Here is a 13,668-nt window from a genome sequence, read left to right as displayed (position 1 = left end):
ATTTTTTTTATCTGGCACGTCTATCAGCTTTAGAGATTTGCTACGCAGCTCAGTTATTAGCGTTTCATATTCTCGAGCAGTGGGAGGAATAACCAGAGAATCTAATGGAATCCTTGGCTACTTTATTAGAACACCGGTAATTGGAAAAGTTTCACTTCAATACCACGGTTTGATGGATAAATTTAAATACCTCGTATTAATTTTGTCACACCTTTGCCATTCACTTTATCTCACCTCTCGACTTCTATCTTAATACCAATATAAATAATGCAATCTTTATTACATGCTACGTTCCTTTTTTATAAAATGATTCGATAATAAACACGTTCAGTTTTATACATACGTATATATTTCATATACAATAAACAGTATGTCAGAACAGGAATTTATTGAATTAATTTTACATACACAAATACGAATTATTCTGTACTATTCTGTACACGTTTACTCGAACTCTCGCAAACTCTGGACGTTTACCACACTCGTTTCTTACGATTCTCTTCGGTGCATGTAACGAGGCAATGGTCAATCCGCAGATATCGTCGTTCGCAATCTCTAGAGCCCCTGTCCCGCGGAATCCCGGGGACCCCGGCTAAGGATTCCACTCGTTGGATTCCGCCGTTCTCCCCAATGCTCGAGCACCCGGAGCTTGTGCACGCAGCATCTCGCATAGCGATCGCGCCACCGCAATGGCCACTATGCGAGGGGCGCTATGTGACCCCACGAGGAGCAGGACACGCGTGCAATGCACCATGTGGCATCAGGCATCCTGGTTCTCTTATTTCAATGGAAATCTTGTGCCATGCAAAGCCAGGGTTACCGAAACAAGTCCTGCAGCTTGCAGATATTCTGAGAATTAATTTAACTGTGCTAAAAAATAAATACTGACGAACAATCGCAATCTAAGTGCACGCGTAATTAAATTTGTTAGTGAGAGACAATATTATAGAAAAGCTTAGACAAAAATTGTATACGACACTTTTTTAAGGTAATAGCATTATCTACAACTTTCATTTGAAGCATTTTTCGAAATTTTGACAAAAAATAATTTTTCAATTTTTTCGAGATTTTTCCGTCGAAACAGCGAACTTTTGGCAAAAAATTTCATTTTTCCTTAATTACTCCTAAACCGTTGAATTTACGAGAAAATTATATAAGACCTTTCTTGTAGAGGACGCCGAGATCTATAATTTCCATGCAAAAATTTTTCGCTAGCATTAATATTTAACGAGTTATTGACGAAAAACGAAAAAACAGTTTTTTGCAAATTACTCGTAAACTATTGATGCTAGCGAAAAATTTTTACATGGAAATTGTAGATTTCGGCGTCCTCTACAAGAAAGGTCTTATATAATTTTCTCGTAAATTCAACGGTTTAGGAGTAATTAAGGAAAAATGAAATTTTTTGCCAAAAGTTCGCTGTTTCGACGCTGGAATGGTCGGATTTTGTCAACATCAATAAAATGCCAAATAATCATACGTAACTCGTTAAATACTCAATTTGGACGAAAAATACGTAGAACCTTTCTTGTAGAAGACGTCAGGACCTACAACTTCTGTACAAAATTTTTTTCGTTATCGTCAATAATTAATTATTGTCATGCGCAAGAGACAATTATTAGTACAATTTTTGAAAGAATGAACCTACTATTCCTTCTTATACTGTGCCCGGATTAGCAAATGGGACGCGGTTCGAGTGTGGCAGTAGATAGGGTCAGTGCATGGTCAGGCGGTGATTTTCATGGCTACGGTTGTTCTGCTGCTAGGCTTGTGATAAGTGGCTAGTGCCCAGCTCTAGATTAGAGAGACGGATCATCATGTGTACGCCTGTTTAACTCTAGGTGGAATTAATGTCCATTTCCAACGCGTTCCCTATTTTTATCGTCGTCATCAATTCAAGTCTCTTATCAAATTACCAAATCCATTCCTCTACACACATACACATACACATCCCTCGTCTACTCGAGCCACTCGACCATGTTCTCCCGGAAGACCTTGAGGAGTCACCGAAGCGCCTCGGGGGAGCAAGACGTCCACGAGTCGTACGTCACGAATGACGCAGCCCTTGGCCAAAGTGAAGCTTTCGATTCCCGGGGTGGTAAAACGATGTCAAGGGTCGATCTTCCAATTCCTTCCGCGGCGGCTTTCGTCACCTACCAATACCCGAAGAAATAAGTATTGCGAATGGAATGCACGGAGCTGTGCCATACGGCCGGCGGCGTAATAAACCTAGATAGGTAATTAGCTGGCTAAGCAGTAGGGCACTCGTCGCGGTCGAGCATCCTCGATGCAGAATGTGGCTCGCGCGGGTCGAAGGGGAGAAGCGATGTCCCGAGCGAGCGGAAACTCGGCAGGGAAAACGGAGGAGGTCTGCCCGCGGCAGCTCCGTGACTAATCTGGATCTCGGGGCAACGCGCAAAACGCGCCACTTCGGGCCAGCCTTCCTTCCTTCCTTCCTTCATTCGGGGGTTACCGTCACTCCGAAGGCCACTTAACGGCCTTCTTTGACAATCGTGCCCTCCTGTGCATTAACAGTTACGAATCGTCCGTCGCTATTAATACCCGAGGGTTAAATTGAGGATCGATTCCGAGATTGATTGATTCCTTCAAGGGTTGGAGTCATGAAAGAGTGTACAGAAATTTTTGTGAATGATGCTGTTAAAAAATTATGCATTTGTTGAATTTATCAGACATTCATTAATTAACTTGAGATTTAATGTTCAGATAATGAATAAAAAAAATTTAGGAATTAATTAATCATACGCAGTTCGCTTTGAATCTAAAATTTTTAGGAAATTCGTATTTGTTCATTTTTCTAATGCTTGTTCACTTCTATATGTACGAGCAAGTTGTGAACGAGCCAGTTTATCATTCAAGAAAGGCAGTCGAGTTAAGTACTCGGGCGGCGCGGGACGGTTCCGACGTCAAAAGTTTTAATTGTAATCGTCGCTGGATCGATCGACTTTTTGAACAAGTTAACGGATTATGGAAACTGGCGCGCGAATTAAAGACAGCTTTCCTTTCGGTCGAGGAACTTTCTAATTGAAATTCGTTTCGTCTTGATTCCTCGCTGACAGCCGGTTCGATAACAATAAGACAATTAACGATAAAAGTTAGTTCGGATTCAATTATCCTAGGCTACGTTTTATTCCCTCGAAGCAAACAGCGTTAAACAATTTACCCGGGGACAATCAATCTTAGCGCTTAAAACTTTTATTGGAAATGTTCTCAGCCACTCACATGCTCAATCGTCGTATTTTTCTTGGATCACTTTGAGAAATTTGTTCGCCCGGAGGCAATTACGAGGACGAGGTTTGCTTTTCGATGGTATCCGAGAGTTGTCAAAGAGTGACGACTTCTGATGGACTCCTAAATGGAGCTATATTTCTTAGTTAAGTAGCTTTTAAGCGTCGCGACGTTTCGACGTGTTAAGTTGCGGGGCTGTTGAGGAATGATTGGAGAACAGGATATTAACAATTTTAATATTTCTTGACGAGAATGATATAATAAGATGGAACGTGGGTGCTTTCCTTATAAATTCATTGCTTCTTGGATAACGGGATTGCTCTATAAAAAGAGGTATTACTTATGGCTCTCTTCCATAAAAAGTTTAATATACACCATGAAACGTTTTACGGTAATGAAAAGCCATAAGCTACTAGTGAAACATAAATGCGGAATAAGGCAATGTTTATCTTTACGGCCTTTTATTATATCTTACGATGAAAAATGATTTCTCAGGCTTATATTAATAATTAGAACGTTTCGTCAAAATGTCATCGTCATTCAGTTGGCAATTTCATTATAGATATTTGTTTGAGATAAACGATCGTATAATTGTTTCGCTAATAGCCAAAGTTCTAGCGAAAGGACATTAACGAAGAACGGAGTCGAGAATGCAAAACAGAACTGATGAACGCGCAGTATTTTGTGCAATCTTTCTTGTCGATGCCCCAAAAAGTTCAAAAGGGGACCACGCCCCCGAAGGAAGTCGAATTTGCGAACGCGACTCTGTGATGAGAAAAAAAACGATGCTCTTCTTGCCTTTACAAGTTCGCGGCCCGTTCGTACGAGTTTCCCTATTTTTCTTCCCCACCTTCCGCCACTCTTTCTATACTCTCTGGCTGGAACTTATTCGGCGGCTCGATACGATTCTCCCGGCGTTATTCTTCGCGACTTATTCCAAACTTCCCGGGACGACGCCGAGGACGACGACGCTGTTGGGGAAGTTGGCGAATTTTCGACATTGCCTTTTTTCCGCGCGCCGAAATTGCGGAGAATTTGTCAGTCTCGTAAGCAGATTTATGCGAGAATCGTCCCGAGCAGACGTTTTGCTTGCATTCTGCGTTGGTATATCATATCATGTGTATGGATGACAAGAATATCTTCGAATTCTGATAGTTCGTAACTGCATTACTTTTTACTACATCATTTTCAAGCACGAATTTTACGATTCTTCCACCGATAGTCTTCACATTATTCATGGGACGCATGTACAGTGCGACAGTGCAAATACGCAAATTAGTGAGACTGGTTTAAAAGGAATCAACACAACGAAATGTAATCCGTTAATTTGAATGAAAATTCAAAGCCCGATTCCCACCTTCTGCTTGAATTTCATTGAGACTTGGAAACACGAGACGATATCTCAAAAGGGGCATGTATTTGGCTTCGGGCCGATTCTAATGAAGCCAGCCAGGCGATGCTTCTCCATTAGAAAGCGGTGCTCGACGCGTCGCAGCACAAGTTTCCCCCACGGGGATGAGAAGTCCAAAGAATTTCGGCATCCGTCGAATTCCGGCCGCCGGAATTCGAGTTCCTCCCTCCTCCCTCATCCTGTTTTCGGGTTTCGACACCGTGGAATTTCCTCTTTCGTTTATCTGCCGATATCTTGGAGCCGTTTACAAATTCCTCGATACAGTGACATCGTTTCAATGACCTCACTATGCAATTACTCTTTTCATTGTTTCGGAATCAAGAAATACTTTCTTATTAAATTGTAATATATGCTCCAATCTAAATTATAATAATTGATAATGACAATCTGTCCTGTGACGTCACATATTAATATCAGTATTCATGTTATTTTTTATTTTATAAAATGGTACATGTAATTTAATGAATCACGTGGTCGTATTTTGTTTCGGGCAAGCATGAAGGCAACTCGTAGAAAAATAGTGTGTCCTCGAACCAAGTGCAATTCCGTGGTAGACACGAGCCCTAGCCGCTTTGTCACCCGTTTCACTGTCACGTTTACCTTCTCCCAGGTATTTCTCCGACGTAAAGCCTCTCGTCGCCTAAACTTGGCAACCTCAAATTACTCGGAAACTGTTTCATCCACGAGCGAAGTTCGGTGAAACGCCGGATGGTTTCCATATAGGCCGTGACGAGATAAATTTTTTATCTTCTCTATAAAACTGTAGGATCATTCAAGGCTTCTCGAATTATCTCATATTCCTCCCGTCGAATTGTTTGAAGCTGTTAACAGTTTACAATTACACGATTAATTCTTTACTCGAATAACGGAACGCGATGGGACGATACTCGACGCTACGAAACTTTGCTTTCAGTGTAAAGTTTCCGTTTCCCAAACCGAACCCTCTATCCCCCCCCCCCCGTATCGGACGCATCGGTTTCCAAGAACTCTGTGTTCGAAACTAGTTCCCATCCGGCCCTTCGGAGACCAACCGGATTTATGACGCTGTATTTGTTTGCATGCTTAAGCTAAACGAAGATTTAGACCCTTGAAATCTCGTCGCAAACAACTATTTCATACAAAATCCAAATTGGTATGATTCTAGTCCACTTCCTATATTCTAATATTTCCCAAACTCTTCAGAATAATAAACGTTCTAAGAGAGCAAACAGTATCATATATCATTTATAACGATCGGTGAACCGTCACTCAATTTTGCTGAACTAATAAATCTCAGTTTGCTAAAACATGATAAATCATGTTTAAACTGATCCCTGAATCTCATAGATTCCAAAAAGTATTTAGAAAAATATAAAAAACGACCTCGCCAGGCTCGAACCATAACAAACTCGGAGATCGCCATAATAATCGGTAAGCTTTTGGACAAGCACTATGCAATATTTCACGCGTTTAGGGGACAGTCTTGTCACGGGAGGGTGAAAAGCGAAACAAGCTTTTCGGTCGACGGAGGGAGGGCGGGAAAAATTCGTGGTACGAAAAATATTGCTTGTAAATTTCCGGTGGGCACCAACAGTATATCTTCTCTGTGTCGCGCCCTCTTCTTTCCCCTCCACCGTTCCGCCCTCCAGATTTGTTTTCGCGTGCGCATTTTTAACGATAACACCTCGATGAAGCGTCGGTTCCCGTTCATTCCGCGTGGCCGTAAATTTTTGCGTCCCCACTCGATTATACTCGTTCAAAGGCAGCCGCCATTGTGCTACGCGCCGTTGTGCATCCTTTGTGAATATTTGATACACCGCGTCGGCCGGCGAAATTAGTTTCACGTCATTGAAAGAAAAATACGATTCTTATCTGGCGAAGCGCATGAAATACATATATTTGTTAGACATCAGATAAATCGTGTTCGGTCATTGGAATGAATTCAGCTGAACGTTTTCACGATTGGCAAATACGTTTTACATAAATTTAAGGAGTTAATTGTTTGAAAATGTTGCGCGTTAACGCATGGGGATGATTAGGAGTAAATAGTTGACGATAATGCGTTTGGCTCAAGCGTTTGATTCGGTTCCGTTGATTCATGGCAGTCGTAAACGTCACATATTTCACCACGGTTCCCATCACTGCCGTTAGATGCTATCGTCCGGACACGCAGTGGCACGCATTTAAATGAACGACCACCGTTTCGAACAGCAAACTCCGGCGAAGAATCAATTTCTCTATTAACGAATCGCGAAATCATCGCGCTTTCAATTTACACGCGTGCATATGATAATTCATATATTAAATGACAATAAATAACAGAATCACATGACTGATAATGGCATATAATTGATGTTGATGAAAACGAGGCCAGTAAACCTGAGAAGAATTATTAAATTGTAACAGAAGAGCTCAAGTGAATCGCGTTAGCAATTAAGTAGTGCAGGACAGTAACTGGTCAGACGGAATCAATAGGAGACATTGGAGCGCGCCTAATCGGCGAGGTAACTACGTCAAAGTATTCAACTAGCCCAGTCGATGGCATAACTGGTAGCACCAGGCCCAGGTTAATCAATACTTCGTTCGAACTACTGGGGGGGCCAAGTAGTTGTAGACAATGACTAGTCGGACCCTCGGCTCGGCTCGTTCTCGCTCTCTATCTCGAAACACGGCCGCAATTACCGCCGCAGATTTCCACAACCGGAACTATCACTCGTTAACAGTTAGACATTGCCGGCTATGATGCCCGCGTAACTTCGATTACGTAATTTCACCTGGCAAAGAATTTTCATGATCTAATCTAATCTTAAAGTTTTCGTTCATTAAAACATAAATAATTGTTTTTGACGAAATTCGAGTGAAAAGTTGGAAGCAAACTCGAGCTACATTTTGTTCAGCGAAATATTTATTTGGTTGTTTTTTTTAAAACAACTTGGAAGTAACTCACTGGCGAGGAACTTCGGAGCACGAACCGTGACGTCGACACGGATTCGACACGGGAACCGAAAAGACACCGGATACGATTTCTTATCTCGTTCAGACGAACACGGTGCACGATGCCGCGAAACAATGCAAACCGCGGAAGCGGATTTCGAAAGTTTCTATCGCTACAGCCTCTGTCTCGCATTCGAGGATTCGCGAAACTTCCTGTAACGTGGCCAAGGAGTATAGAATGTACAGAATGTCACGCGAAATAACAGTATCTCTTAAGCGAACGCAAGAGGTTTGTGGATAAACGAAAAGCAAATTGTAATGATAAATGGAAAGGTAGGATGAGATGAGAAACGATACACAGAACGAAGTACGATTAAGATTGCTTATGCTTCACGTTAATGCAATTATGCAATGACAATGAATTCCAATTCTTTTTGCGCTAAATTAATCTAGAAAATGTATTAAGCAAAAAGAGAGAATTCTCAAGGGATTAGCCTGACGGTGGGGAAGAAACCCAGGTTCCTTGGAGTAGTTACCGAGGGAATTTACGAGATACGATTAACTCGTTTTATAGGTCGTATCAATTTTCACGTACCACCGACTCTTAAATTAATCGATCCGCGAGTAGCCCCTTTTGGAGAATCGCCATTCGCCGGGCAAACGACTTTGCTAGTTTTTGTAAATTGTTTGCCGTTATAGTTAATGGAATTAGGGTAAAGCCTATAGATCTTTCGACTAAATCAGAAAAGAAAAGCTTATAATTGTTCTATTAATGTAAACTTAAAAGTTTCCAAAAACAGTTTTAATATTTCACACAAGCTGTTTTTGTCTAAAACATTTCTAGACTCGTATCAATCATAATGCGACCGTGATGATGTAACAATGGGAAGAGATATTAAGGTAACTCTTGCAAAATGGGGACTCGTTGACAATAATGGAGCGAATTCGAGAATGTGATGCAGGAAGTTTGGTAGAACTTAACGCGTTAAGCGCGAAGTCGGTCCCGGACCGAATGGCTTATAAGATTGCGCCCGGTCCCATGCCAATTAACGTGTTAATTTCGCTCGGAGGGGCAACGACGAGTTCTCCTTTCGTACTCGCGACGAGAACGCGGAATTAAAGTTGTCGAATTGAAGGGATTCGCCAGGGCCGAAGAGTAGCACGCGCGCGGAACTTCCGGTTAAGTTTAACCGGGACTCACCAATGTTGACTCAACGCTCCTCGCTCTGAGCCAATCTCATCTTTAACAAGCGAAAACTTGGAAAACGTTTCGGCGCACGGGTTATTACCTACCGCTTTCTTAATAAGAAATCGAGCCATTTAGACGATAAGCGAATTTTCCAAGTTATTGTAAATTAAACAAAACGAGTGAACGAGAGAATTATTATTTGTTAACTATAACAATTCCTTGGATTGTAATTAAACAGCATTTAGTGTCATATTTTGTTTATGTAGATGAAACTTTTAGAAGGAAAGTAATTAAATCTAAGTGAATTTCTAAGTGGAAATCTCGCGATGGGGCTAGCGACACCGATTTATCTTCTGCTGGTTTTAACTAAAGATTCCTTTGAAGGGATCTAGGGAAAATGCATGTACGTATACGTTTATAAATGTACGTCGAATTCCGAGGAAATTGGAAAAGTTAGCTCTTATCGAAGTGGCTGGAAAAGCATACCGCGAACTGGACAAAAATACTTCATTTGAAATTGGAGAACATTACGAACTAGTGGGGGGCCGGTTATTTCTTACGACTTTTCTTGAGACAACATATTCCAAAGATTTCTACAGTTATTAGATATAATTGTGTGCTTATTTTTTATCATAAACGATTCCATAATGTACTTAATTCAATTGAATGAAAATCATTGTATGAAAAAATTGAACGGCGACAAGTAAGTTTTCCAGAAAATTTGTAGTCAAAGAGAACACCCTCGGGTATCAAATTTCTGTAACCCCGGTTTGCACAGTGCAGCGTCTCGAAGTTCAAAGCTCGCCGCGACGCGGCAGGACTGGAAGGGAGGGAGAGGGGGTGACAGGTTGAAAAGTTCGCAGCCCTTCGACTTCAAAGCGGAGTAAAACCGGTCTCTAATTTCTACTTTCGCAAGCAATTTTCCATAGGAGAGTGGGTTTTACTGCCCGCAGTACAAGTCGAAGGGTGCGCGATACCGCTTGATTTATCGAAGCGTAACGCGATTACCGATATTCCTCAGCCTTTATCGCTCTGATCCTCTGTCTCGTTTATGCTAATCGGGAATTATTAATCGGTTCATATACGTCACACGGTAACCTCTGGATTTGAGAGCCAAGATGTATTGGGGTTGGATGTGTTTGTAAGGGACATAAATATTGTCCAATTGGTTTATATTATATATTTTAATGAGCAAAATGTATTTAATTAAATTCATGGATTTATGTGTGATTTAAATTAAAGAACGTTTCTTGTTGTTTCAGGACTGGCACACGGAATCAGATGTTACGTATGCGGACAGTACAACGAAGGAGTGGGCAGTATCACGCCCTGTATCAATTACACCGCTCACATGCATCTGAAGGAGTGTCCTGCCTCGGCCGAATGGTGCATCGTAAGTAAATTTTGTCCATTCCTCTGGAATTTATTGATTTAACATTTTCAATTCATTACCTCCTCTTAATTTCATTGTATTCTTTATCTTCTCGTATACACGTTAATAATGAATCGATAGTCGTGATTTAACGGGAATAAAAAGGCGTGTTTAACCGCGATGCCAGGGCCCTAATCGATTTCCCCGAATGCACCGGAAGACGAGAGCTTCCGTTTGGCCAGGTTTAGCGTGTTTGCAAGCTTGCAACAACCGAACGCAATCTGCTCAGCTAAATCCGGCGTTGGAACGAAAAAACGGGTAAATAATGCCGACTTTGGAAGGGTGTCAAACGATCTGATGGCGCCGCGACGTCGACCGTACCCCGATCCCCCACGCCCCCACTTTTTTCCCTATTCCTTTCTCTTATTCCGCGGAATACGAAATCCGGCTCTTCCAGTTCATCGAGCTTCCGAATGCCGAACGTTCTTTCCTCCGGAGGCCTTATACTTTATTCCGTCAGCGTGCCACGAGACGTTTGATGCCCCGTTATCGCGGTAAAGTATCGTTTCCGGGACTTTGTTCGCGCCACAAGAATACCGGACTTGCCTTTGGAACGGAGTTTCAGTTCCCAAACAGTGTTTCCGGGTATTAGAGGTTCTTCGGAGTTTCAAGCAGTTTCCGAGTGAATTGTGGCGGATCGCAGATAGTTAGAGAAGAAATTAGATAACGAGTCTACATTTTTTAAATAGATAAGAATTGTTAGGAGTTCCCACTAATTGATTAGATGTTCCTTTAAGACGTTCGTTTAGTGAGTTTCTCCATCTTCATTAATTGCTATAGCGGAATTTCATTAAGATCCACCATTTCCTCGAAGCAAATGTTAGGATCTTGTTTAAGGTTCATTTTCATTAGCTTTGAAAGCCGCGAAGCGCAATCAGCAGTCTCTTTATTCCGCGGTGTATCGTTTCAGGTGCCTTTATTCAATTTCCATCCGGTCGAGTCTTTCCCCTCCGCTCGATAAACTTGCGATGAAAAACAGAACCGCCTGCCACCACTTTCATCAGTCCGAAAGGCTGCAAACCTCGTTACTGGGAAAACAATTCTTAGCCAGAATTGTGAAGCTTCTTTCATCCTTTAATTTGATCTTATCACGTTATCACGTCTGCTTTGATGATTGCAAGAAACAAAAATCAAAGAGAAAAATCAGTCGACTCGGCAATAATTCAATTAATTCTATTCGTTAATTGTATGAAATTAATTCTACCACGAGGATCTCTTATCGTATGATGTCATATTATTACAATATTTATGTACCTTAAACGGGGAACACGGGAAACGTGGCCAAATTCGTGACATCGTTTCCGTTCTTTTCGCAAGCGCCAAATAATCCGCGATATTAAATCCTTTGATCTCCCGCCACGGACGCGGGAACAAAGTTGGCTGCGATTTCGCGTAGTAAAAATTCCTGACGGCGAAAGGAAACAGGATTCGCGGTAATCGATAACGGCGCTTCCAGCTCGTCGGAACGATACCTGCAATCGTAATTGATTCTCATTTGGCTCTCGATCAAAGAAATCTCTCTGACGTTCACCAACCGCTCGGGTTTCATCTACTTCTCGTGTAAGATGGATTTGAAGAAAAAGGGATTCTTGATGATGATAAGAAAAAATCTTGTCAAATGAATTGGCTCTTAAAACGATAAGAAAGAATCTTGTCAAATAAATTGGCTCTTCAAATAATTTTTCATAAATTTTTTTTATAATTTTTAATACCGTGTATGCACATTATATTTGTGTTTTATTTTCTGAGCAGACTTTTATAATAGACCATAAGTGATTGTATGCATTTGGTAGAATAAAAATACGAAATAAACAAGATATAAGAGAAAGATGCATGGCACATTAGATGAAATATAAAATAAAACTATTTAGAATTAATTGCTTCAGAGATACTAAATCTGAGAAGATACTATAGAGCCGTAATTTCCGTTTGATCGCGAGTCATTTAAATCTCTTGGGCGGAAACTTTTTCTCTTACGTCCGAACGAGATTATTTAGAGTCTAAGCCGGGTGAAATTAGTGGCGAAAAACCAGGGAAACTTTCAATGAACTCCGAGAAGAAGTCTCGGGAGAGACAGAGTATTGTCTGAGAAACTAGAGCAGAACACTTAGATCGCGATCGTTTAATTGCGGGTAATCGTCGTTGTTTCCAACTCGCGGCTCTGTTTCGTGTTTTTGTGCGCCGAAGGAACGAATTGTCCCGCGAAGAGACATGTTCCGTTTCATGCCGGGGACGTTTCAGGCCATCCTTGAGAAATTACACTTCCAGTAGTATTATTCATAATTTATGTCTGAAGAAAGATCAGAAAATAGTTCTCCAAGTTTGTAAGCAGCGTACAAAACTTCTCTCAACGAGACGGCATCAAATAGGCGAATTTATGCCGTGCTCTTTGAGAGCGCGATAACAGAAATTATTCCAGTTCACAATGAAATTACACTTCGGTCTTATCTGATAATAATAAAACTGCGCAGCGGTCGTTAATAAATTTAGAGTGTGCGTCTCGAGGAATTATAAAGTGCGCCCCTCGAGTCTGCTCTGAGACAGTGGGGGTGCAATTTTCCTTTCGTTATTGCAGCGGACTCGTCGAGAGCTTTTTTCTCCCTCCTAAAAGGGTTGGTTAAAAAATGAAAAGAAAATGGTCTGCGATAATAGGGTTTCCAAGCTTTTGTTCTTCCTCTGGATACGGTGGTAATATGACTACCACCGTGAAAAACTGCGAAACGCATAAGGGTTGTTTTAATAAAGACAAGAATTATACTTCATTCCCAGCCGTATGAAACGTAAACTCGTCGCAAAGAGATTAATAAATTATCCTGCGTGATTAAATAAAATTTCTCTAATACACGGTAATCCATTTTTTATTTGGAGATTTATTTATGAAGTCTGATACATCATTTTACGTTATCTCAACTTTTTTGTCCTGATTCGAATAAGGTTATAATTCTATAAATCTCGTCTCCATTATCCTTTTCAAAGAGGAAATTGTGAAAAATTGCCAAGATGATCCACAGTTCATTTGGTGTAGACAATCGATTCGCGCATTCCAAACGATGATTCTTCGGCCGATAGTGCGGGAAGAACGGGTGATCTCGATATCCGGGCCATTTCTCGCTCCCGCGAGCCTTCTATTATTCCATTTCGGTTTACCGAACGAGCTTTCGCCCGTTCGGCTGCCACGCGGCCGATGGGAAAGATCCAAAGTGAGAGAATAGAACGGGAGGGCGGTAACCAGGCAACCTGGTTAAAGGAATGGGAATACATGGGAAGAAAGCTCGATCGCGATGTTGATTAGATCCACCCAGTTTTATGAAGATTCTACGTGAGAAGATTCTTTCCTCCCTTTCCCGTTAGGCAATAGCAATTTAATTTGCATAATCCTTCATTCCCGATTTAGAAATCGCTAAAATAGAAATTCAGAAAGTTTCGTTAACTCTTTATCAAAAAATGACTAGGGCATGTAAATGAAGCTGTCTTCTT

General features: G+C 41.3%; 1 protein-coding gene across 1 annotated transcript in view; it reads left to right on the top strand.

The window, feature by feature from the left end:
* The window catches only part of LOC108623853 (ly-6/neurotoxin-like protein 1), a 73,477-nt gene that overhangs the window by 33,323 nt on the left and 26,486 nt on the right, over positions 1–13,668 (top strand). Inside the window, exon 2 of the mRNA XM_018022693.2 lies at positions 10,022–10,152. Within this exon, the coding sequence (XP_017878182.1) occupies positions 10,022–10,152 (131 nt within the window). The remainder of the gene's footprint in view (positions 1–10,021; positions 10,153–13,668) is intronic.

Source organism: Ceratina calcarata, unplaced genomic scaffold (assembly GCF_001652005.2).
Source record: "Ceratina calcarata isolate Rehan_Ccalc_2016 unplaced genomic scaffold, ASM165200v1 scaffold291.2, whole genome shotgun sequence".
NCBI classification, from domain to species: Eukaryota; Metazoa; Arthropoda; class Insecta; order Hymenoptera; family Apidae; genus Ceratina; species Ceratina calcarata.
The sequence above is the reverse complement of the archived record's forward strand: the minus strand, read 5'-3'. Positions and strand labels throughout refer to the sequence as shown.